The 26,466-nt window shown below is 38.5% G+C and overlaps 2 protein-coding genes across 3 annotated transcripts; one reads left to right on the forward strand and one right to left on the reverse strand.

Moving 5' to 3' along the window:
* Positions 1-277: 277 nt before the first annotated feature.
* ssb (small RNA binding exonuclease protection factor La) lies at positions 278-19,671 on the forward strand. Of its 2 annotated transcripts, none has more exons than XM_061234710.1 (12): positions 278-463; positions 1,039-1,088; positions 1,303-1,406; positions 1,607-1,781; positions 3,476-3,583; positions 7,044-7,147; positions 7,259-7,330; positions 14,819-14,861; positions 14,938-15,075; positions 16,944-17,130; positions 17,277-17,399; positions 19,115-19,671. In XM_061234710.1, the coding sequence occupies exons 2-12, from the start codon at positions 1,041-1,043 to the stop codon at positions 19,219-19,221; spliced, it is 1,209 nt and encodes a 402-aa protein (XP_061090694.1). In that variant the 5' UTR covers positions 278-463; positions 1,039-1,040; the 3' UTR covers positions 19,222-19,671. The 2 variants fall into 2 exon arrangements, with proteins under 2 accessions (XP_061090694.1, XP_061090693.1); XM_061234709.1 differs by having other exon boundaries at positions 279-463; positions 1,024-1,088.
* Positions 19,232-22,793, reverse strand: mettl5 (methyltransferase 5, N6-adenosine). Its single transcript, XM_061234711.1, has 8 exons — positions 22,591-22,793; positions 22,240-22,389; positions 20,522-20,636; positions 20,240-20,424; positions 20,021-20,103; positions 19,878-19,929; positions 19,744-19,793; positions 19,232-19,336 (listed from the first exon to the last, which is right to left on the reverse strand). The coding sequence occupies exons 2-8, from the start codon at positions 22,337-22,339 to the stop codon at positions 19,298-19,300; spliced, it is 624 nt and encodes a 207-aa protein (XP_061090695.1). The 5' UTR covers positions 22,340-22,389; positions 22,591-22,793; the 3' UTR covers positions 19,232-19,297.
* Positions 22,794-26,466: the final 3,673 nt, after the last annotated feature.

Consider the following 26,466-nt stretch of genomic DNA (forward strand, 5'->3'; position numbering starts at 1 on the left):
GCTATTGTCTGACTGGTGTTCAACTAGTTCGTTCTCAAAATAATGTTATAATGCCCAAATACAAACAAAAACCCCGACATCTGTTTTGGATTGTGCGACGGTTCATACAGCCCCAGGCTACACACGACTCAGGCATCTTTATCCAGTACTGTCCAGTCTATTCCTGAGTAGAGTTATGGTAAATTGCCCGGACCAATATGGCGGCGACGTCGACGTCGACGTACGATTCAGCAGTCGATGCGGCGTCTATGTATGCTTGTCTGTCTATCCCAAAACCTGTCGTTGCTTGAAGTCCCTACTATTTCCGGGCCACGGCAGCCATGTTGAGGCGGAAGGACGGGACCACGTGACCGCGTTCCCTTTTGGTTCTTATACAGACCACTGAACAAACACGCTGATTTGTGGGACAAGTGCTTGCTGCCTGAACAAGCAGTTTTGCGCGAAAAGAAGTGGGAAAATCGCTGTACGTAAAGGCGTTTGTTTGTAGATATTAGCTGTTCGGTGTTCCCACTTATGGAACTTACGATCGTTTATAGATTATTTTCCACGTTTCAGTGTTTAACTAGCTTGCTATTTGTTAGTTATTGTGCTGAGTAAAGTGTCGATGTGTTCTTCATACTCACTACCGTTTTATAATTATTATTTACATTACTAAAACGTGAATTGTTAGTAACAAGTTGTATGTACAGATCCGTACCAATTCAAAACGTTGGTCAAATATATTATTGCTGGCAGTGTTCACTTAAAACGTAACGGACACGTGTGTCGCATTATCCCTGCCTCGTGGAGGAAATGTTGGCTGCTCAGTTGGATGAAACTGAGTGGTGTGTCGATAGGACACGGTTATTTCGTTTTTACAGCTATGCAACCTCGATTGAAATTGCACTGAACGTTATATTTTGCTGTATTAAGTTAAGGTTGCAGTCATTCTTTACGAACCCTGATAACTATGTTGCTTGCTAAAAGAAAATGTGGGAAATTGTGAATACAACTGCATTGTAAATGGTCTTTCTCCCCTTTGAGACATCGAAATGGCAGAAATGCAGGAATTTACTCCCCTTGAAAAGAAGGTGGCTGAACAAATCGAGGTAAATACAGATTGTCGTACAACAGGGATGTTACAAAGGGGCAAAATTCCGGCAACATTTTTCTTTTAATTAAAATGCTGCTGCTCTTTTTCTACACCTTGGAGTTTTCAGTAATGAAGATTATCATGCTAAACTGTGTTATAGAATAATTACATGTGTTCTTCATTTTAATTTAGCAAATGTTGATTCTGTTTTGGACCCTGTCTGTTTGTAGTATTACTTTGGAGACCACAATCTTCCAAGAGACAAGTTCCTGAAGGAGCAGCTTCAGTTGGATGATGGATGGGTGAAACTTGAAACCATGATTAAATTTAACAGGTACATAAGGTGAAGGGCAAGTGCTCTGTGGTCCTTGCTGGACTGTAAGACGGTTTGTTAATGACATGCAACTTTACTTAGTGCACTATTAGAACTGTAATGGATATGATGCAACTCTTGTGAGGATGATTTGTAATGGATAAGAAAGAACTCTTGTGCGGGTGATTCATAAACCAAAAACTGCCCTCTACCTCTTTTAGGCTCAAGTGCTTGACAACAGATTTCAACATTATCATCAACTCTCTGAGAAAATCGAAAACTGCCCTTTTGGAAATCAATGAAGACATGACAAAAATTAGGAGATGTCCTGATAAACCCCTGCCAGAACTGAATGAGGAATATAAAGATGCTGTCAAACACAAGTCGGTCTACATTGTAAGTCTCCAAAAATATAGTCTGCACAATTGCTATGTCCTCATCTGCCCACTTCGTAGGGTAAAGGGCTATAGAGAAATTCTGTGAGGAGGATGTTGATGTTAAAAATGAAAATGACAGGTTCAAGCCCCAATCGGATATGTTGAGATTCTCAGAATTTCAGATAATTTGAAAAAGGAAAGTTGTAATTGAACAAAAATCCAACATGCTCCACCAATTCACAATTTAAGCAGACAAATGTCTAAGGTTTCTTGTTTTGATAAAAAATTACTCCGCATTCTGTTGGGGGGAAAAGACCAAAGATGTGGTACAATCGAAACTGTAGCATTGTTCAGTTTGTGGTGTCAACTGCAAATGGGGAATTAAAATCACAGTACTTTCCATGCGATTTAAAGTTTTATTTTTATTTTTATTATTTGCAAGGAAGGAAGGCTGAAATTTTCATCCAAAACAGGATGCAGGATGGCAGGATTGCAAAATATTAAGAATCTCAATCGATTTGCTAACATTAATAAACGGTCAAGTAATCGTTAACAAAACATGTTGACCGAATAACCTTTCTTTGTGACTGCTAAGGGTTGTTAAAGGGTTTTAACGCATAATGCTGCCTTCATGGAGTGCTTAAAATCCTTTAACCTCCTCGTTGTGGATTATTCCTGTTATATCATCTTTTTCCAAATATGAAAATATAAGTAGGAGTCGTTAATATTTTTGGGCAATTCACCCTAAAACCTTCTTTTTTTTTTTTTTTGCGCAGGCATTTACTACTTTAAATCATTAAGGTGGCTACTGTTTTATGTTGCTATGGTTACATACACTCAGCGATCACTTTGAGGTAGACCTGTACACCAAGTTGTTAATGCAAATATTTAATCAGCCAATCAAGTGGCAGCAACTCAATGCATAAAAGCATGCAGATGTGATTCAGTTGTTTTTCAGACCAAATGTCAGAGGGGAATAAATGTGATCTAAGTGACTTTGACCGTTGAATGATTGTTGGTGCCAGACAGGGTGGTTTGAGTATCATCGAAACTGCTGATCTGCTGGGATTTCCACGCACGACAGTCTCATAAAGCATCTCGTGAGCAGCAGTTCTGCGGGCAAAAATGCTAAAGTCTAAAATATCTGAAAGTGCTCACTGAGTGCATGTTGATATGAAGTTCAGCTCCAAATAGAGACGGTGGAACTCTGGTTTTGATTTTTAGCTTCGTTAAATTCAAGATTTTAAACAAGGCATAGCTGTTTTTTCCCGCAACTTCTTATTTGTAATTTCTGGTCTACTTTTAATTTTTTGGAACGTTTTGCAGCCAGCTGATTATTATTTGGCATAGACTATCACACAATTTAGCCAACGTAGCCAGCTTTTTTGTGCTTGTGCTATAACTATTAAAGGTAAAGATTGTAGCTAATGGAGTTGTCTGTTTATCTCGATGTAATGCTACTGTAGCCTACTTCACACTAACTTGACCTGCACTACCTGCCAAGCATTGAACAATAATACAAATTTAATCACCACCTAGTATCCAATCGGAATTAAATGAGTAATGAAGAATGATCGCTCACTGATTAATCTTGTAGGTCCCAAGTGCATTGTGCCAAGTCCAACAGAGGGCAGTGTGGGTTACAGATGCAGCATGTCGTGCATATTGCCTCTCTTGTTACTGTCATAGGAAAATAACATATGTATTCCACAGAAAGGCTTTCCAACAGAAACATCCCTTGATGAAATTAAGGAATGGCTGGATGGCAAAGGTAAAATTGAAAGTATTCAGATGAGGAGAAATCTGCAGAAGAATTTCAAAGTAAGTCTCCTGCTCAAGGAGGTGCTTACATTTCCAGGTGTTTAAAGGTGACTTGTTTCAGGGTTTGTACAAGGTGCTTAAATGCTTGAAATTGGTGCCCAGAAATGTAAATACTGGAATACCTTGAAACGTAGACCCTTTTTCATGTAGTGCATGAAAAGGTCCTTCAAAGGAAAATGGTCTAGTCTGAAATGAGGAATGCTGCATTTTAGACAAATGCTGTGTGGCAATTTCCCATTAAATCTTTCATTAGAATCATCAGAACCAGTTGTTGCATAGCTGTCCATGTGACAAGCTCCAATGCACACCAATGTGGCGAGCGGTTATAGTAAGCTTGGGAAGTGGTGTTTGGAGCCAGATTAGGGTTATACATTTTGGAGTGAATTTGCATTCTATCAAAAAATGTTTGATTTGATTGCTGAAGTACAAGGGATTTTGATATGTGGGGGTGATTTAACGAAGCTTGATACAAGTCTGGTCATATTGCCAAGTCATTGCATAAGAAGATAAAAATGGATGAAATGGGTATAATAGATGTTTGGAGAAATAGATACCCTAGTGGACGGGATTATACTCACTATTCTTTCCCTCATTTAACCTATTGTAGGATTGACTACTTTTTAGTATTTAAAAGAGAGATCCATGGAATAAGGGATTACGATATTGGTAGGATTGACCTTTCGGACCATGTACATTTTTCATTAACTGTAGGGCTTAGTAATAACTGTAGAAATGCAATGTGGAAGATTAACTTTAGTATTTATAAAAATGTATACACACAACCACATGCAGGAGATGAACAACAGATAACAGGCTCTCAAGTCACTGCATTTGCCTATTCTTACAGCGGAGAAAAATGATATACGAAAGGCAGAAATGACCTCTGAGGAATTGATGGCAACAATTACAAGGCTCAAGGCAAATAAAGCCAGGCTATTTCACTAGGAGTGGAACAAAACTTTTTGCACAGAGTTAGTACCAACCCTTCTTTCTGCGTGTAACTTGGTATTATGGGAAGGGAAAACTCCATCTTGGAGAGAAACCATCATTTCTGTTATTCCCAAAGAGGGAAAGAATTGATTGGAATGCAGATTGTACAGACCTATCAGTTCTTAATGTAGATTAGTGTACACAGCTATCCTGGCTGATAGCCTATAGAGGCTTTATAAAAGATGGACAAACAAATTATGCTATGTCCTCCTTATATTTAAGGTGCACTTTGCATGTCATCACCCATATTCAGAATAACAATTTGAGGTCTGCCTTGGTTGGCTTCAATGCAGAAGGCTTTTGATTCAGTCAGCTAGAGGTGTCTTTATGAAGTTTTAAACCGATTTGTGATTCCATTGGGAGTTTATAAAGTATTCAAGCAATATGAAAAACCAACTGCACAAATTAAACTACAACGGACAACTGTCAGACAACATTGCTTTCAAAAGAGACAGGACAAGGCTGCCCCCTTTTCCCCCTTCCATTTAACATAACATAAGGTAATGGTGAGAACAGGCCATTCAGCCCAGCAATGCTCGCCTTTTCCTACCCCTAAGTGTACCTACTGCCTAAATTGCCTAAAAGCTAAATACAATTTAACACTGTATCAAGCCTGGTCTTGAAAACCCCCAGTGTTTCTGCCTCCACTACATGTGCTGGCAAGCTATTCCACACATTGACCACTCACTGTGGAAAAAAATACTGTGTGTGTGTATTATAATCATTTTTTCCCTTTCCCTTGTCCTCTCGTTCTGCTAACCAAACTCAACCTGAAGAATCCCCAATACTTCACTTTGTTAATCCTTTAATTACTTTAAAAGCCTCTATCAAATCCCCTCCTTAGCCTCCTTTTACTGAGCTTAAAGAGATTAAGCATCCTAAGTCGACCCACGTAACTCTTTTATACATAGAATCAATCTGGTTGCCCTTCTCTGAACCTTTTGTAGTGCCTCTATGTCCTTATAGAGTGGTCCCCAGAACTGCATACAGTACTCCAAGTGTGGTCTTATGAGTATTGTATAAGGTGAGTATTTATAATCAATACTCCTGGCTATGTATCCTAACATCCCCCCCCCCCCCCCCCCCCCCCCCCCAAGTCTTTTTCCGCTTCAGCACAATCAAATTTTGTACCCCCCAAGAAGAAGTAATCCTGCTTTATATTTTTTTATTTCCCACATGTAGAACATTACATTTAGTTGTATTGAATTTCATTTGCCAGGTTTCCGCTCACTTCTGGATTCTGTTCAAGTCTTCCTGGATTACTTTAGTGTAGTCTATACTATTAGCTAAACCTCCAAGTTTTGTATCGTCTGCAAATGTAATTAAATTACTTTCAATGCCCATGTTTATGTCCTGTAATTCAATACTCAGAATGTTTTGGCCAATATTGAGATAAAAAGTACTTGACATAAACGGCACATTTTTTGAAACTGCAGGAATACCGGACGACTGGAAACAAGGTAATATAATACAAATATTTAAGAAAGGGGACCATATTGATCCAGGAAACTACAGGCCTGTCAGTTTTACTTAAATACTTAATTCCAGTTTGTCTAATGATACTGTAGATTTGTGAATTTTGATGTTAACACGGCTTATATTATATACTTGGTTTTTTTACAGGAGGTATTTCAGAGTGGGTTCAGAACTGCTTACGGGATGGAACACAGTAGTTATAGGCGGAATCTTGTCTGGGTATTGTGAGAAGTGGAGTCCCACAAGGATTGTGGGGACGACTGCTCTTCCTCATTTACTTGAAAAGGTTTAGCTCACTGTTTGGAATCTACTAACCTGGCCAATTAAATTAAACTAAATGCAAAAGTTCTTCACGTGAGAAATAAAAACATTAGAAAGGATTACTTTATGGGTGGTAAGAAATCGGGGCACTGGAAAAGGTTCAAAGAAGGGCAACCCATGTATAGAACACAAAACTTATGAGGAAAATCTAAATATCTATATACCTTCTTAAAAGGAGACTTGGGGGGTGATTTAAGTATTGCAAAATTCATGAAAGGGATTAAAGTGAACTACAGGCTATTCTTCAGGATGTGGTCATTGTGTGGAATAGCTTGCCCAGGACACGTAGTAGAGATAGAAAGACTGGGGGTTTTCAAGACTACCTTTAAGGCGATACTATTTAGCTTTTGGGCAAACTAAGCAGTAGTTGCACTTTCGTGGTAGGAAAAGCTGAACTGCATCTATATAGCGCCATTATGCAAAGCGCTGTAGAATTGATGCTTCTCATTCACCCATTCATAGACACACTCAGAGACCAACAGCGATTGGCTGCCTTGCTTATAGGCTTAGGACAAGTAAGCATTGGTACAAATATTAGGTTAACAAAGGATCAAGCTTTAACATTCATTATTGATAAACAAGCACGGATGTGGAAATGGTCGTGTTAAGCTACTTATGTCCTTGAATTTAATTTCATTATGTTTGTATGAATCCTGTTATCCGTTTTATGCAGGGTTCCATATTCCTCATATTGGACTCTGAAGAATCCGCAAAGCAGTTTGTTGCACATCCTGATTTGAAATCGTTCAAAGACAATGAAATGATTGTTCTTTTGAAGTAAGCCATTTCAAAGCTGTTTCAAAGCTGTTATCAAATAGTCATAGTGGCAGACTGCCTGGTATTGGGTTAGCACTTAGTTACAATTATTGATACTATTTCTTTTTACAGAGATGCTTATGTTACAAAGAAAATGGAAGAACGGAAACATCTCCGAGCGGAGGCAAAGGCCAAAGCCAAACAGTAAGTATTCTGCTTAGTTATTTGAAGTAACAGTGCGGAGTAGGGGAGCACAGGGTAAATTGTCACATGGGTAAGAGGTCACACGTAATGGTGAGAGCAATAATCTTTTCAGGGCAAAAATCAAGTAATGATGGCTTGGCACAGCAGGGAGTGAGGGAACAGGAAAGGATGTGTAGAAGCAACAAACTGAAATGTCTGTTTAAATGCTAGAAGCATAAAAAAAAATAATAATAATTTTGGAACTTGAGGCAGGTATTATTAGTGGGGGATATGACATTGTAGGGATTACAGGAGACATGGCTTGGGGATGAATATAATAGAGGGATATAAACTTATTAAGAAGGACAGATCTAGTAAGAGAGGTGGGGGTGTTGCTTTACGCAAGAGAAAATCTTAGTGTGCAAGAGATTGCAGAAATTGACCAACACGGGCCTAGTGAGGATATTTGGATTGAGCTTATTGGGGAGGAAGATGAAGGTCTTAACATTGGAGTGTGTTACTGACCACCATCTTGAGATAGTAGTGTAAATACAATGCTTTTTAAAAATATAAAAGAAGCTTGCCAGGGAGGCGAGACTATTATCATGGGAGACTTCCATTACCCAAATATTCTTCTTTTGAAGAATCTTTTTTTGACACAGTGTGTCAGTTCAGCCTAAAAGATGGCAATCAATTTTAGATCTGGTAATATGTAATGATTCAGACTGAATTAGAAGGATAGAGGTAATGGAACCACTTGGGACAAGTGACCATTCCACAATAAGTTTTGATGTATTTTGGCAAATTTAATAGAGGCTTTTTTATTTTAGGCAGGCCAACTTTAAAAAGATGCCATCAAATTTAAATAATGCAGACTGGGAGCAAGGTCTTGATTGCAGGACTGTGAATGAAAAGTGGAGCAGGTTCAAAAGGGTTATACTTGACGCAGTGTAAATTTATTCCTAAGGTGCAGAAATGTAAATTGAGAACAATCTCCACAGTGGATGAATACAGCTATATGTAAGAGTTTCTTTTTTTTGCAAACTATCACATATATATATATATATATATATATATATATATATATATATATATATATATATATATATATATATATATATATATATATATAGCACAGAGTAATAAAGCTGAATATTGTAATATGCATGCTAAGGTTAAAAAAATAACTAAGGTTAGCCAAAAGGCAATTTGAAAGGAAAATCGCCAATGATGCGAAATGCCATCCCAAACGCTTCTTTCAATACTGCAGAGAACTGGAGGAGAACTGCTGTATTAGAATAAAGATATTGCTGAGGCCTGAAATGGCTATTTTGTTGTTCTACCAGGGAGGAGGTAGGCATACTCAATACTAGCAATGTTTAGCCAATATTGAGATGATAAAGAAATATTGGATAAATTGCATAAACTAAAGACAGATAAGGCAGCAGGCCCAGATGGCATATTCCCAAGGGTACTCAGAGTTAAGTGAGATTAAGTATTTTTAGACAGTCTTTGAAAACTGGAGAAATACCGGATTACTGGAAACAAGGCAATATAATGCCAATATTTAAAGAAAGGGGGCCGCACCGATCTAGGAAACTACAGGCCAGTCAGTCTAACTTGTATCACATGTAAAATACTGGAATCTATAATTAGGAACAAACTGGAATTATTTATTGAAAATAATATTCTAAGGGATAGCCAGCATGGTTTTCAAAGGGTAGGTCATACAGGCCTGACATACCTTTTGACATACTATGAGGAAGCTACTAAGTATTTTGATGATAGCAGGACACAAAAAGTAGTAGTAGGAGGGGCCTTATCCCAGCGGGGTATTGTGGGAACTGGAGTCCCACAGGGATCGGAGCTGGGGCCACTGCTTTTCCTCATTTACATAAATGACCTAGATATAGGCATTGAAAGGAATTTAGAATTTAGTAAATTTGCAGATGATACAAAACTCGGAGGTTTAGCTAATAGTATAGACCAGGGGTCTCCAATCTTATCCTAAAAGGGCCGGCGTGGGTGCAGGTTTTTGTTTTAACCCAGCAGTAACACACCTGATTATACTAATGAACTAATCGTGGTCTTTAATCAAGACCTAGATGAGTAGAATCAGCTGTCTTAGTCCTGTGCTAAAACAACAACCTGCTCACACACCGGCCCTTTCTGGATAAGATTGGAGACCCCTGGTATAGACTATATTAAAAGTAATCCAGGAAGACTTGAACAGAATCCAGAAGTGGGTGGAAACCTGGCAAATGAAATTCAGTAAGTGAAGTATCGGGGATTCTTCCGGTTGAGTTCGGTTAGCAGGACGAGAGGACACAAATGGAAATTAGCAAAGGAGAAATATACACTAATGTGCAAATGTTTTATGCAGGTTTATTTTTTATCAATGAACGAAATGCATGAACAGGAAGTGAATGAACAAAAGAAACATCTAAATCAAATCAATATTTGGTGTGACCACCCAGAACTCAGCAGGTAGGTTGTTCCAAACATTCTGTGGATTTAGGCAGCCTCAAATGCTTCTGTCTCTTCATGTAATCCCAGACAGACTCGATGATGTTGAGATCAGGGCTCTCTGGGGGCCATACCATCACTTCCAGGACTCCTTGTTGTTCTTTATGCTGAAGATGATTCTTAATGACGTTGGCTGTATGTTTGGGGTCATTGTCCTGCTGCAGAATAAATTTGGGGCCAATCCGATGCCTCCCTGATGGTATTGCATGATGGATAAATTATCTGCCTGTACTCAGCATTGAGGAGACCATTAATCCCCAACAACATTTGCAGAAATGCAGCCCCAAACTTGCAAGGAACCTCCACCATGCTTCACTGTTGCCTGCAGACACTCATTCTTGTACCACTCTCCAGCCCTTCGGTGAACGAACTGCCTTCTGCTACAGCCAAATATTTCAAATTGACTCATCAGTCCAGAGAACCTGCTGCCATTTTTCTGCACCCCAGTTCCTGTGTTTGCGTGCATAGTTGAGTCGCTTGGCCTTGTTTCCACGTCGGAGGTATGGCTTTTTGGCCGCAATTCTTCCATGAAGCCCACTTCTGACCAGACTTCTCTACACAGTAGATGGGTGTACCTGGGTCCCACTGGTTTCTGCCAATTCTGAGCTGATGGCACAGTTCTGTTCACTCTTGCATTTTGTTAATTGATAAAAATAAACTATTAACATTTATATTTTTAAAAGCATTCTTGCTTTACAGCATTTTTTCACACCTACCTAAAACCTTTGCACAGTACTGTGTATATGTATGAGTTTGTCCGTCTTTTATAAAGCCTCTTTTGTCATAATGTATTAATTGAATCTTCTCAATATCTTTAGCCAGGATAGCTGTGTACACTAATCTACATTAAGAACTGATAGGTCTGTACAATCTGCATTCCAATCTATTCTTTCCCTCTTTGGGAATAGCAGAAATGATGGTTTCTCTCCAATGTCTCGAATGTTCAAAAGTAGGTTTTTGTGTGGAGTACACATTCTACTGTCATTTGTTATAGAGATTGTTGATGGGAAATGGGAGAGGAAGGGGATGTTTTGCTGTTGCTCATCATGGGGAAATGTGGGGAAAGCGCCGGTGGATCAATATGACAGGTTAGCCACACACCAGTGGCTTATAATGCATGTATCACATTTAAATGTGTGTGCTCTAACATGTATACAGTTTAGATATGTTCAGCATTGGGGAATGTGATTGAATGGGTTATTGTTGCTATAAACAGTGATTATAAGAATTCACAAAATGGCCATTTTCTCAAAATGAGTTGTTTTCAATACTCTGAACCAAAAATCTCAACTTGTAGAGAACTTCCATTAACTAAACTTTACATTTACTTTAATTCTCAGCACTATTCTGAAAATTATTACAGAAGGATTTGTTCATATGCTGTCTGATTTTTTTATGCATTTTGTTCTTAAAAACATGCCCAAAACGCATATTTTGTACCTGTACATAGTATTTTCAGATTTCTAAAATGAAAAAAGGATGTATCCAAAATCTGTTCTGAAAAACTTTATTCTCTTAATTTGTTGTAAAAAGGAAATAAAGATTTTAAGTCTGGCTTTATCCAATATCTAGATTTTTGGTTTTAAATATATGCAAATTTACAGAATTAGATATTCCCTAATTTGCCTATTTAAACATAACATTTCAGAAAAGTAATCAACTGGGGAAGTTTCATGGTGATATCTATTGGTAAAAATTTTTACCCTATTCACCTACCATGTCTCTCGCCTTAAGCTTTTAAATGCAAGATGTCAGTAAGTAACACCAGAGTTGTGCATTGCTGCGTGAAGAAGAGTTCACAACTCGAAACGCGTTGCAATGATAGTGGTCTGCATTTATTAAGCCAGTGTGTGTTCGGTAACCTTCTGAAAACACTGAAAAGGGTGCGTATTTTTTAGGTTTTAAAATTGCTTTTTTGCAGTATTCCCTTTTCATTTTTTGTTTGGAGGCTAGCCAGCTTTTGCCAGACACAAACAACCACATAAGCTGCATTCAAGCAATACATATTAATGTATTTGCTTTCATGGTCTGTATGTCTTAATGTCGAGCCCCAAAATTTATAGCCCTGGAGTTTTGTTAGCCCAGTGTCTGTAGTCTCCCAGTCTCGCGTAACTCTCCCGGAAAAACTTTGAAGCCGTTTTTCTCAAAAACATGGTTTGGTGGCACTCAAAATGAAACGGGACACAACTCCCTTAATATCTGAAGTCGAGGGATGACTTTAGTATTGTTAGAAACCTTACATTCTACTCTTGAATCGTTTCTTAAGCTCAAAATACATTTTGAGGTCGCTACGAGCAGGTCACAAATGTTCTTTTCTAGGTTATGCCAGAATTATATCCAGCAAAATTTGGCATTCCTTGAACCATTTATGGTTAATTGTGGAAGTTAACAGGGTTAACATTACCAGTTGGGATCCCTGATACCAGAGTTCCCGAGTTGGAGGCATGTCCTCAGAGCAAAATGGTACAAGCCGTTTAAACCATGAAGTTAAGAGTGAGACACGTATATAGTGCAATCGGAAAGTATTTGGACAGTGGTACAATTTCTGTCTTTGGCTCTACACCAGCACATGATTTGAAAAGAAGAGGTTAAAATGCAGGCTGGCACCTTACATTTGAGGGTATTTACATTAATATTGGGCAATACATGCAGCAACTGCAACCCTTTTGATACAGTCCCTCCATTTTAGCACTTTAACTGGAGAGTCTGCTCTCCGCTGTTTCTGATTAGTCTGGTGTATTCAATCACTTAGTGTAGGTATAATGAAGCCCTGAGTTTCTTGATAGGGGTGGGAATCACAGAATCACTATGCTACCACAATACTTTGACCACAATACGGGTGATTCTGTGATACACCATATTGCAAGAAAATCATTTGCGATGCATCACGATATGTGTCACTGAAGAAAGTATTTTTCAAAAAGCAGGAATCAACCATATACTGTATTTGGGCAATTCCAGCATTATGGATGTGTCATTTGGACACAATGACAAATAAAATCCCTCAAAAAAAATTAACTTCTGAAGAATGTTAATGCATATTATCATAGCACCCACTTGGTTGAGGGGAGGGGCCAAAAAAAAATTGTAAAAAAATGAAAAAATGTGGATGTGATGCAAAAAGACAGGTATTTTGGGGGGACTATACACTTTCTAAAAAAATCATGTAATGTAGGAGGCTTGGCTGAACATATAAATGGTAATTTCTTTCTTATGTCTATGTCTGAAATGCACAATGTTGACATTGAGAACCATCTGAAATGGTTTTGAATGTTTTCAAGATGGCTGCCAAATACCATTGATTTCAATGGTAATGGGACAAATGAATTCATTTTTAAGCATTTTCTTGTTAGTCTACATTATCAGATTTCAGAATGGTCACAATCGACTGTTTTGGACATACTTACTTTCCAATTAAACGTATTAAGTTTATTTTTTCATGAAATTGCCCATTTACTCAGTTTATTTCACAAAGTGAGATGAAACGATGTATAAAAGTGTATAGAGTTTGCCCCTCTATACTGATTCAATAGTTATTTTTGGTGGAGAAGGATGGGGGGGACTGAGGCATGTTGCTAAATGTTTATAAAATATTCATAGACAAAAACCTATGAATGATCAGGTCACTGATATTTGTCAAAGCCTTTACCTCATACCGTCTAACCCACAGAAATCATATCTAACCATCTTCAACTGAAATGCCTCTGTTTGACAGAAAGAAAAGGAAAAGTATTAAATATAATTTGCTTAAATGTTTTTTTTCAGCAGTTATTTCATTAAGACATTCAGGATCTGAAAGCAAATCCTTTGAAAACGATTAATTCCATCTCTGACTTAGCCTATCATTCTAGTTGACCGGTATTCACCCTTTTACTGCTTATTGCACACCAGCACTTGTTAGTGGCTACAAATACTCAAGCTACAGTTATTTTCCACGATAAGACTATTAGTTTTACTACTAAAATAAAGGTAAATTGTTATTGCCGTGTACTAACTCCTCCCGATACATTTACGGAATTTAGAAATGTGAGCCTATCAACTGTTTGAAAATTCTAATTAAGCATATCTCAAGTTAAACTACTAGTAAAATGTTCTTGACCCAAGGGTATATTTCTGTGAACGGAACCTGCTCAACGTTAGCTTGGTTTAAAAAATAAAAATACATTAAAGTAGTGGAAGTTCCAGAATGGGCTGGTTCTTATCTACGGAGGGAGGCTTTTGGTCATACGAGTACAGGTGCTTATTTTTTCTCCACTTCAGGTACCGTTTCACTTAACTTGTTCAGTGAGTAGCTTATTGACATGTTCAGATGACAATGACAACGATCTCTGTATAGTGAAAGTAGCCTTTCACACTGGTATTACAGGAGACAAAGGACAAATGCGTTAATTTGCACTTTTTCACAGATTAATCTTTTTATTATTATTTTTAAATTATTATTAATCGTTTGCATTAACACTTTAAGGTTGACAGCGCTCCTGTGAACTAATGTTTAAGAGATGGCACTGGTTGTTTTCCAGATTTAGTCTGACCCTCATATGTTCCCAGGGAAATTAGGTCTTTCTTCCTAATAACCTTTACTTTAATATGCAAAACATCTGACGAAACGAATGGTTATAATTGTTTCACAAGTTATATAATTTTAATCCGCTCTAAGGATGGTCGTTCCTCACCTTGTGCCCTGCGTAAAAGTCATTACAAAAATAAGATGTATTATAAAATATAAAGCATATTTAGATCAACTATCAATACGTGCCTCCATTGTATTGCAGAAAAAAAGTATTGCGACACTAAACTGTTTCAATGTTTTCCCCCACTTCTAGCATCTTGCCCTGATTCTAGGATTTTGATTGCCTTTGGAGTCTTATGGCATTTTTCAACATGTGGTTGCTCATTGCTCATTTTTAAAAAAGTGACTTGATATGAATGAGAATCAAGATGGATTATTCAGATTCATTTTAAATGCAGCCTCCTTTTTTTCAGTGAAAAAGAGGAAAAACAGAAACTGGCAGAAGATGAGGAAATGGTAAGATCTTCACACAAATTTCCATGGATCATATGTGACTAACTCAATGAACTAACTCCTAGTTTCTTTTCTACAGAAGTCTTTGGATGAGCAGATGGGCTGCCTGCTAAAATTCTCGGGTGATCTTGAGCAGACTTCAAGAGAGGACTTTCATGAATTGTTTTCTGGGCATGGTCAAATTAAGTGGATTGATTTTGTTCGGGGTGCCAAGCAGGTAAGCCAGAACAACATTCATCCAAAAGTCTAGTTTACTAATTCAATCTATTTAGTGTTGCTAAATACTGCCCCCAGTGGTTGATAATATATGATCATTTATATAAAAATGTTACATAATCAAATACAATAACGGGCTGCGGTGGCGCAACAGGCTAAGATGCAGTAGACTTGCGGTTGCAGTTTGCTGCAGTTGCACACCAGGGACCGGTGTTCGATTCCCTGTCCTGCCGAAAGCCAAGTTTTGCGGGCTCATGTGGAGTGGTATTAATTGGCTCGCAGCTCCAGAGGGAGGGTCTTGGCAGGGTTAGCTAATCGCCGTACAATAAGCGCCTCGGACGCCTTGAAACCACGGACATGATTAGAGAGGCGTGTCGCTCTTCCTCGGCCCGCCGGGGGGCGCGGTGTGGGCGGTTTATCTTTTTATTTATTTTTTTTAAAGATATTTTTTTAGGCCATTTTTCAGCTTTATTGGACAGTATATAGTATAGACAGACAGGAAGAATGGGAGCGAGAGAGAGGGGAAGACATGCGACAAATGTCAGACGGTCGGATTCGAACCGCCGATGTCACGGCTTGCAATGAGCATGCGGTCAGTGCTCTACAGGCTGCGCCACCGAGACACCCGTGGATGGTGTATCTAACACTAACTCGAATTGAATTAGGGGAGGGTACAATTGGCTACTAAATTGGGAGAAAAAGGGAAAAATCTGAAAAAATTATAATAAATACAATAAAATAGTTGACAACACTCATTGATATCAAAGGATACGGAATTTATATTTTATGATTTTCTGGGAGTTGCCATGATGTACAGTGCCAAAATGAGCTACATCGGACTAAACGGACTTCGCCTTTCAATTAGCAGTCGCTGCTATGCAAAATCAGGGCCAGCATTTTCAGAAACTGCAAACAGGCATGACATAACTGGAAAGGAAGTTTAAATTAAAATGCACCTTGAAATCAAAACGAAGTTTTGTAGAATTGAAATGTGTTGCAATGATGCTTATTAATTTTTTTTAAATGCATTAATTCAATTTTAATTTACCATTTAAATCTTTTCACAATGTTTCTTGGTTTCAAATCTTTATATATATTTTTAAAACCAATTCATGGCCCTTGTGCTGCGTAGCTTGAGTATAACACCCTGAAGCCCTTTAATAGCCAAATAAGGCGGCTAAACAACAATAGTTTTCCCTCATATTTTTCACAAATGAGCTAGGGACTTGTTTGCCTGAACCTGTACCCCAGGGCTACAGACAAACTTTTTTTACTGGTGGTGCAGTCGCAATTTGTTGGCGCAACATTTTGTCCAACCATCTTGCTACTTTTTGCACTTGTCTGATTTTTTTATTTATTATGGAAATAACATGGTTTTATGCAAGTAACTTCTTTTCAGCATACATTGCATAAAACAAATAAGTGCAAATAATATTTGCCTAAAAGCAAACATTTTAACGTATCAAAATTAATTTATTTTAAAAAAGATTTATCAAAAATATGAATGAATAGACCGCTTCTGTGCCTTCCACATTTTTAAATGCACGTTATTGTCTGCCAAATGGCTGGTAAATGTTGCCACCAGCCATTAGGTAAACGACTTGTATTTGCTTCTGTGCCTTCCACATTTTTAATCTATTATTGCACCCTTAGGGAGAGGGGTGGAGAGTAGAGCTTAATTCACACCACATGCCCATATCAGAACAGCTTAAATTGAACAATGAAATGGTAAACAATTTAATAAATTCATTTTGTAGTACCTTAAATAAAAAATAACATTCCATAATGTGACTGTTCTCAACTAGTTGCAAGGCGTTTGTCTTTTAAATGTCTTATCTTCACTCTTACTTGTATTCTATAACTCTACAGGGAATCATTCTTTTCAAATCAAATGCCAGGGAAGCTCTCGACAAGGCCCAAGAAGCCAGTGAAGGAGACCTGAAAATAAATGGCAAAGATGTAAAGTGGGAGGTTCTGGGTGGGGATGTGGAAAAGGAGACTCTGAAAAAGATGATTGAAAACCAACAGGAGTCCCTTAACAAAAGGAAAAGCAAAGGTAATCACCTGATGATTGTTGTCCATCTCTTTTTATTGTTCTTTCGCAACACTTTGTTGTGTATCAGAGAGTGTGTTACAAAAATGTGTATTTGCCTCCTCTAATAAGGTGCAATAAGCATAAGAACAAAAATGTCTTAATTGTAGGGGGTTGGAAACCTGGAGGTCGGGGAAGAGGTGGCCGAAGAGAACGAGGTGCCAGGGATCAGGGCAATACACAGTACCAGGGCAGGAAGACCACATTTGACAGCGATGATGATACTGGTGAAGGTAAAGCTATTGCAAAGTGACCTGATCAATGTGAATCACAAAATGAATGCAATTTGGCTTTCTCATTGCCAAAGGCCAGTGAGAACACAGCCATGGCCAAATGTCAATTGAAAGTGGCAAGCCTTTGAGGTTTTCCCCAAGCATATTAATGTCGTCTGGGTGATTCCATGATTCGGGGTTCTATTTCTGTGCCACTGATATGAAATTTACAAATCAGTAAATTTGCATGTAAAGGAAACAAAAAAAGTGTCAGTACACCCAAAATGAAAGTTTCAACTTGAATACAATCTATCCACCCTGATATTTTTGCTGAGATGACTAGTTTTCTAGATTTGACAACCATGATAATGGGGTCCTAATTTTTTCTGGTAATGAATGTGCTGACAATTTACAAAAAGAAAACCCAACATCTCTTTCCAAATATAATGTCACTGTATAAAATAATTTAATTTGTAAGTGAACATAGTGGCTAGCCTTCCCATCTTCTTTTCCAACTGACAAATACTTAAATAGGCTGAGCCAAACCGTTTCACCAGGGTTCCAATTCAATTAACTCATTACATTAATTAACCAATTCAACAAGCTGGTGAAGGGTCACTCCTTCACATTTGCTCCCTCTTCTCCAGTCTTGCATACCACTGTTTGCAAGACAAAGGGCTGCCTACACAGTAATAAATATCAATTGCATGTAACAAGAGGGTGATTTCAAGTGACCAAACTTTTGCAACTTGTTGTGGTTCTAGCACAGAAATTATGAAATTAATTTCCCACTGGATATCACCAGCTATGTGTGCTTGATCCATCATGTACAAACATGTATAAACATGTATAAACATACTATATTAAATAAGGTTTGTATTTCACTACATCATTGTAAAAACAAAATGGCACCATTCACCATTCCACTGTTTACATGCAACAGGCTTTCAGTTTTATGTTCAATTGAGTAACGTTAATACATTTTTATGGGTTACTGGGTTTGGCTTCTGCTTGCTATATCATACTGGCTGTATAAGGCTTATAAAGACGACAGTACATTGGCACTTCTGAATTTAATCACCACTGCAGTGAAGTAAAGTCGACTACTTCCTGTGAGAAATGTATTTTTGAGCTCAAAAAATGGTCATAGTCAACAATGTAATTAATCCACAAGTTGCACACAGTACAGAGCTAGTCTACCCTGATTAATGCAAATGGTGGCTTTTTAAAGTAAAGCAAAGGCCATCACAGAGCAAAGATACACAATTGTAACCATAAGTATCAAGAATAGTGGAATTTTGCTGGTATTGGTGTCGCCTAATTCTGGTACCATGATATCCTTAACTTGATCTACCATGGTCTAGTAATTAAGCTTTTAACGATTCTCACCCATTCATGTGCCATGTTTTACCATTTGATCAATACCTTAACCATCAACCACATGGCTGTTTCACTCATAGCATTTTCTACATGGAAATGCTGGGCTTTGTTGTGGTGATGTCACAGGAATGAGTCCTATTAAATAGCCTAACCCACATAGGTAGGCTTGTTTAATAAAAACAAATAGTAGCCAACATTTGGGGCTGAATTTAATTTTGGTTTGGGGGTGGGGGGTGCATGGGCCCTGAACATTTGAGGGCACATTGGTTTAAAAGGTTGACAGCTGCTGTTTTAAAGCACGACCTCTAATACAGTATAAAACTGTCAGTGAAATTAATACCATTTGCTTTCTACAGGAGCAACTGTGAGCCCAAAGAAAAGGGTGCTGGAAGAAGGAAATGGGAAAGATGTCGGGGAACCAGCTGCAAAACAAGTGAAAACTGAAAATGGATCTGAAAAATAATCTCTCCATATTGTTTTAAGATTTTATTTGAAGTGTGGATGTAAGCAGCTTTGAATGCATTCCAGCTGTGGCTTCATTAAATGGAAAATCGCATGAAGTCCACCTCAATGTCGACCTACAGTTTAAATGTAAAGATGGAATGGTTACTTCTCCATTTCTACTTGCTTTGTAAGTTTGCAAATGCAAAACTGCGAATACTCAACAATAAACAAAATTACATGGACAGAATCATGAGTATCTAAAATGGTAGTATCAATGTTTCTATGATTCTGAGCACATCCTCTCTGGGTGTATTTTTCATTTTATTTTTTTCAGAGATGAATGCGAGTGTAACCATTTCGTACATTTTGTGTGGTCTTTCAAATGTAGTTTCCTTGTGTACAAATGTTTAAGGTTTTGTTCTTAAAAAAAACAAACATTGCATATAATAAATTTTGATCTTCAAAAGTGTTCTTTCTTGGTCAAGTATAGTTCTTGAAAATATTAACTAACAGAAATTGCCATGCAGAAATGGTTCCTTACCGATTTCTTCTTATGGAACTTGTATGATGCTGGCAAGTTGTATCTAAGTTCTGTTTAAAAAAGAAAAGGAAAAAAAAATCATGCATTATCTTTTACATGTAAACGTGCGTACATGTACATGTGTTCACACTTGCCTGCTACTACTTCCATTTTCACTTTCCAGTCACTGGCCTTCTTCTGTATGTGCTGCACATGAATGAGATTCATAGATACTCCTATAAGAATTTATTTTTTTCTTTAATTGTTTACAATGAACTAAATTCCACCAGCGACTTGCCTCTCGTGTTGCGGTTTTGTGAAGAGAGTAAACCGATGTCCTTGCCATATTTATTGCAGTCTTTAGGAATTGCATATCCATACCTTAACAGAAGAAAAATATTTTTACTCAATGATTTCTTGATTCCCCTGAATACCAAGAACTTAGTGCATACCTAAGGTTTTTTTTTTTCCCTTTTCCCCCTAGATACAAACTGCAATCCAAGCCATGCTTGCATACCACTGTTGTGTTTTGTTCCAAAGGGAGGGTTCATGATCACAGTGTCAAATTTCTTTGTGACTGCAGCTGGCACCAGGTTGCACACATCGCACTGTATGATGTCAATGTTTGGGAGTTCAAATTCTTCTGTGTTCATTCGGAACGTAGCCAATGCATCTTCATCAATGTCAAACCCAACACATAATCTGGAAACATTTCAGGACCGTTAGAATGAATGCAGCCAATAATGACATTCAGAATTTGTAGATCAAAAAACTTGGGTCAAGTCATCAAAGCGCTTACCCAGCATCCAGCATTGCAGCCCCAATGCTCAGAACTCCACATCCACATCCCAGGTCTGCCACCAACTTATTCTCAATGTCATCGAAGGTATTGTGAATAGTATAAATCATACATGCTGGAAAATATTTAAACAATGTTAAGAGTGTTATTCTACTATCCATTCAGTTCGACACGTAAAAAGGCTAGTAAACATCGAACAAAAAGTTCGGAAATTTGTGTGATAGATTATTTCTCTTTTGTAACAATGCTTCTTGGCAATACATTTTATACCGTTGGAAAGCCTGTTTATTTCCCTTTTAAATGGTGCCCCATTTGTAAGGAACATGCATTTGTGGGATGAGCAGCACAGCTGAGTATGTGGGTTGCGCTCATGAAAAATTTGCCGAATCTTATGAAACGGGGATGTCAGAGACAGACCGCGAAGTGGGCGTCCCAAGAAAACCAGTTCCTCACCCTTTCAGCACTTAGGAACCGTAGGCTGTCTTCTACAGATTTGCAGTCAAGGTTTGCAGGACGATATGACACACGGCTTTCGGCTCGGACAATCCGGAACAGACTGCACGCAGGCAATCTCAGGGCGGCCAGGAGGCCTGCCATGACTGCCCTTCACCGTCAGGCCCGTTTGCGCCGGTGTCGGCAACACCAACTGGAGGCAGTGTGATGGTGTGGGCAGCATCTCCAAAAACAAGGCTTGTCATCATTGGAGGCAATCTCAATGCAGAGAGATATCGAGATGAGATTCTGCAACCAGTGGCAATCCCATATCTCCACAGTCTGGGACCAAACTCCATCCTCCGAGATGACAATGGCTGCGACATGGCTCAGGCAGTAAGAGCAGTCGTCTGGCAGTTGGAGGGCTGCCGGTTCGATTCCCCGCCCGGGCTGTGTCGAAGTGTCCCTGAGCAAGACACCTAACCTCCAAATGCTCCTGACGAGCTGGTCGGCGCCTTGCATGATAGCCAATCGCCGTCGGTGTGCGAGTGTGTGTATGAATGGGTGAATGAGAAGCATCAATTGTACAGCGCTTTGGATAAAGGCGCGATATAAATGCCAACCATTTACCATTTACAATGCTCGCCCCCACAGAGCGGGGTTTATCAGAGACTACCTCCAGAATTTAGAAATAGAGAGAATGGAATGGCCTGCCAACAGTCCTGACCTCAACCCAATTGAACACCTGTGGGATCAGCTGAGGCGTGCTGTTCGTGCTAGAGTGACCAACACAACCACGTTGGCTGACAAGCAACAAATCCCGGTTGAGGAGTGGAATGCCAGCCCACAGCAGGGAGGTGCCAGGCTGTTGTGGCTGTGTATGGTTCCACATGCTACTGAGGGCTCCTGACTGTTTGTTAAATGAATAAATTGTCAAATTGCCAATATGTCTTGTTTCTTCCTTGTTACAGATAGACTTCAATCATCCAATCCACCAAACAACACCAAACAAGATTCAATAGCAGCAGCAGAATAAGCTGTTTGCATTGACAGAGAAGATTTGCCAGATTTTACATGATCGTTACCCACATACTCAGCTGTGCTGCTCATCCCACAAATGCATGTTCCTAACAAATTGGGTACCATTTAAAAGGGAAATAAACAGGTTTCCAACGGTATGAAATGTATTGCCAAGAATCATTGTTACAACAGAGAAATAATCTACCAAACACAAATTTCCGAACTTTTTGTTCGATGTTTATATAGCGATGAGCAATTTATTTCACCTGCAATATGAGGACTGGTAGGATACTGTTCGAGAAAAAGCTTTGGTTCCTCAAAAGGGTCCACTTGTTGAAGACAGCTCTCAAGTTCCTTCAGTTTCATGTTTACGATGACTAGTTAGTCGGCTAGGTAATGTCTTTGAAAGACAAGATCTGCGAACACAAGGTATGGACGGAAAATTACGTAAATTATAAACTTAAAACCTTTACTTGTGGCTGATTAGCTTTTAGCTTAGACGTACATATGTAGCTAGGTAGATGACCCGTGTAGATGTTCTATCGATCCCTTTCACTGCACTCTCCGGTCTAAATCCCCAATTCCAAATATGAACGTTAAAAAAAGATTAAACTCACATTGGCGACCTGCTGACCTCTCACATAGCTCGTAAAGATCGATCCAGGGTAGATACCTTTCCTCAAGGTATCTTGTGCACGTCCTCGTAATCGGATTAAATTTTGTAAATTATAATTACCATCAAATATTTAACAACAGAAATCTACAGGTACTTGTTCGCTCCCTACCGCCAAGGAGTAACGAAAAATAAGAGCTCCGTGAATCTAGCAACAATTAGACTTCCTGTACATAATTTCCGGTCAAACTTCCTGTGAATTCTCGTCAAAATAAAAGCTACAGAGTCACGTTAAAGATACAATAGGTAAGATTTTTGTGTTAAAACATTGTTACAAAACCACTGTAAATCCCTTCGTTGAAAAGGCCTCACTGACATGTCAACTCACCGTCTGCCTGTGTTTATAGTCCTTCAATTCTGGTTTAAAAATATGAAGTTGACGGGCCGTCACTGTACCAAAACATTGTACAGCTATACAATAATTCAAGCTCATTGGTTGAAAATGGCTTCTAATACCCACATCCAATGGCGTGGGGGCTTATTCTGGTTGTTCGCATGTAGCTGCTCAAAGTGCACTCCAGACAAACTATGACTGATATTCTGTATACTATTGCTTATTATCCAAGCGAAGACTACATATCTAGTTATAAAACTATACCAGTTCGCTATCGGTAGCAACAAGCAAATTAGCCATAGTTAGCTCGACGAATTTACAAATATCCACTAACACAGGACCGAGAGTTGCGAGCATAATCGCGCAAGCGTTGTGCCTCAGGTGGATATTTGTAAATAGCTTGTTGCTACCGATAACGAACTGGTATAGTTTTATAACTAGATACGTATTCCTTGCTTGGATAATAAGCAATATATAGAGTATATAGAGCTTCAGTGATTGCTTGTCTGGAGTGCAAATTTGGCAGCAAGTTCCTTTTATCTATTTACGTGTTCAATCATGCCTGTTTAGCTAAACCTTTATTTGTCTCAAACCGTAAGTTGCAGTTGCATCGTTCGTGGTACACTATAATATCTCAGTTATATATCCAGCTAGTTCCACAGCCGAATAAGGTACTTGCTCATAATATAGTTGGTTAGCTGAAGTGAAAACTTCAAAAAGAAAAATTTCATAAAGTCCGGCTAACATTTTCTTACTAGAACACTACGGAAAGACAGCAGGATCTGTCGCGTTTGTCACTGTCAACTTTCCAGAACAGTGCATGTTGTGGTTTGAGGGTGTTTGTTGCTGCAATTCCTCTCGGACTGTTATGAGTCCGAAATTACCTATTGTACCTTTAAATAATTAGAACATAGTTGCCACGTTTTCTGCGCTTTCTTACAGAATTACAATCGTTTAAATACATTTCTTATACAATTTATAAAAAAAACGAATTGCAACAGCAAGCAGCTACCTTGCTATTTGACTAGTTTCTATGATGTAGGCCAAGCATGCATTGCTTTGCACCGTTGGTACATTGCCAGCTAATTTGCATACCTGATTACCCGATTGTATGTAATAAAAATAATTACCAAATAAAAATGGGTATACATTAAATCTATAGACTGATATCTGTAATATTGTACTTTTAATTCTCTGAAATCATGCTCCCAGCAATTGTTGCTGAATTTCCTGTGTGACCCAGGCATGTTTTGTCTGTGAACGACCAGCTCATTTGCATTGTTAATTACTCAAAAACTATAAATTGTTACAAAGTGAAAGGGTTATACATGTAATCTATAGACTTATATCTTTAACATTCTACAGGGCTTTTTGTGAAATCATTTCCATTGTATTTCAATTGTGGGATGGCCATACATTGCTATAGACTGTCTCATTTGCATAGCTGATTACCCAAAAACGATAAATTGTTACCAAATTAAAGGGGGTATACATTTAATCTATAGGCCCATATCTTTAAAATTGTACAGTGCTTTCTGCAAAATCATATTCCCAGCAATTGTTGCAGTATTTCCAGGGTAATATGGGCATGCATTGCTATAGACTGCTGTTCACCAGCACCTCATTTGCATACAAGTTTCCTAAAGTATAAATTGTTACCTAATGAAAGGGGTATCCATTTAATCTATAGTCCTATAACTTTGTACAGTCTTTTCTGTGAAATCCAAAAAATGCATGGGTTGTTATAGGCTGCTATAGGTTGCTATGGCCGCTTATCCTCCATCATGTAATTGTCAAGGATATAGTTTCGTGATTTAAAACGATTCATATATAATTTGAGACAGGAATCCAATGTATGGATGGATTTGGGAGCGATTCAATGGCAAGAGAAATCAATTCATGGTAGGGTTGCCACCCATCCTGGATTTTCCGGGACTGTCCCGGATTTCTGTTGTCTGTCCTGGAAAAAATAATGAAACGAAATGTCCCGGAATCTAAGTATTTTCGAGTGTTGCATACATTACTATTGCTTAATGAAATGTAGACAGCGTATCCAGTGTTCGTTCCTAAATGTAATGTAACAAATGGTGCAGAGACGTTATTAACCTTCATGTATTACACTCTTAATTTTTTTAATGAAAGAGGTATTGGCACCAAGCACAAGGTAGTTGCACACCACATTCCTTCAGGCAACCCTAATTCATGGTGGCAACCATATTGGACTATGGGGTTTTTGGCACCAGAGGATGCACACTGGGTACCTAAATGGTTAGTATTTATATTGCGCTTTTATCAAAAGCACTGCACAATTGATGCTTCTCATTCACCCATTCACAAACACACTCACACACCAATGGCAATTGGCTGCCATGCAAGGCACCAACCAGCTGATCAGGAGCAATTGGGGAAGCGCTGGGACACTTCGATGAACCCAGGGTGGGATTGAACCGGCAACCCGACTGCCAGATGATGGTACAGGAATACATTTGGCTGAAAAGTGAAAGTTTTCTAGCAACTAGGACGTAGCCATGCTATATCCAGCTGAGCTCTATTTGGGTTAACCTAGTCCGTCTATATGTCAAAACGTCTCTCAACCTATATTACCACCCCCTAGATTACTGTTTTGCTCAACGCAGCGTTAATGTGAGCTAACTTCATTCTTACATTACTCAATCTTGTAATCATTAATTAGTCATAAGTCCGTAAATGTACTATACTCGCATTGCATTCAAATTAGCCAAGGAAGCTGCTCATTCTCCCAGCAGTTACCGTGAATTCGATTTGTTTGTTCAATTGTTGGACTGGTTTTCTGCTGTAAACCTAGTGTTCCACCAATGTTAAGTCAGGGGGCTGTTTTAAAAGACCTTATAATATAGAAAGTATAAATTGTATCCCTTAACAAAGAGGAAGCGATAGACCAAATAGGTCTGTTTAGTTTTATCAGCTTGAGAAGGAGCTATGTCCATAATAAGAATAAGTACCTGCAATAAATATAAATATACTGTGAATTTTTTAAATAATAATGATAAAGATAAAACAAGAGCTAAGAAAATAATTGGTTTTCATATATTAATTTATATTTTATTGGAAAAAATGCATTCAGTGAATTAGGCGTAAGAACACAGTGAATAATACATTCAGTGAATTTATTGTCTTGTGCTTTTCCTCTGATACTGACACGAGTAGCATAGGCCTAAGCTTTAGTTATGTGAACATCTCAACTGTCGTTAGCTGATTTGATTCTTTGACCATCCACGTTGGTCCATGGTTCTGACTTGATTAATACAAATGTTCAAAACGATGTAGCCTGTGTCCCAATAACCAAAGTTACTCATGAGCCATAGCCCAATTTTTCCTGAGCACCTCCTCCTGGCCCGGAGCTTCAGTTTAAGACCAGCTGTGCACGTCCATCCTGCCACTGCTGATTCAGTTGTAGCACCAAGCCTGTCCCCTTGCCTGACAGTACCACCCATTGGTGTTCCTGCC

This window comes from Conger conger, chromosome 3, assembly GCF_963514075.1.
Source record: "Conger conger chromosome 3, fConCon1.1, whole genome shotgun sequence".
Lineage (NCBI taxonomy): Eukaryota > Metazoa > Chordata > Actinopteri > Anguilliformes > Congridae > Conger > Conger conger.

Bases quoted from the DNA above. Each gene is read 5' to 3' on its own strand.
- ssb (XM_061234709.1), top strand. From the start codon at position 1,032: ATGGCAGAAATGCAGGAATTTACTCCCCTTGAAAAGAAGGTGGCTGAA. The intron at 3,584-7,043 runs GTAAGTCTCCTG...CGTTTTATGCAG, and splicing joins ATCTGCAGAAGAATTTCAAA to GGTTCCATATTCCTCATATT. The intron at 17,131-17,276 runs GTAATCACCTGA...TCTTAATTGTAG, and splicing joins TAACAAAAGGAAAAGCAAAG to GGGGTTGGAAACCTGGAGGT.
- mettl5 (XM_061234711.1), bottom strand. From the start codon at position 22,339: ATGAAACTGAAGGAACTTGAGAGCTGTCTTCAACAAGTGGACCCTTTT. The intron at 20,425-20,521 runs GTAAGCGCTTTG...AAATGTTTCCAG, and splicing joins GCTGCAATGCTGGATGCTGG to ATTATGTGTTGGGTTTGACA. The intron at 20,104-20,239 runs GTATGCAAGCAT...TCTTCTGTTAAG, and splicing joins TGGAACAAAACACAACAGTG to GTATGGATATGCAATTCCTA.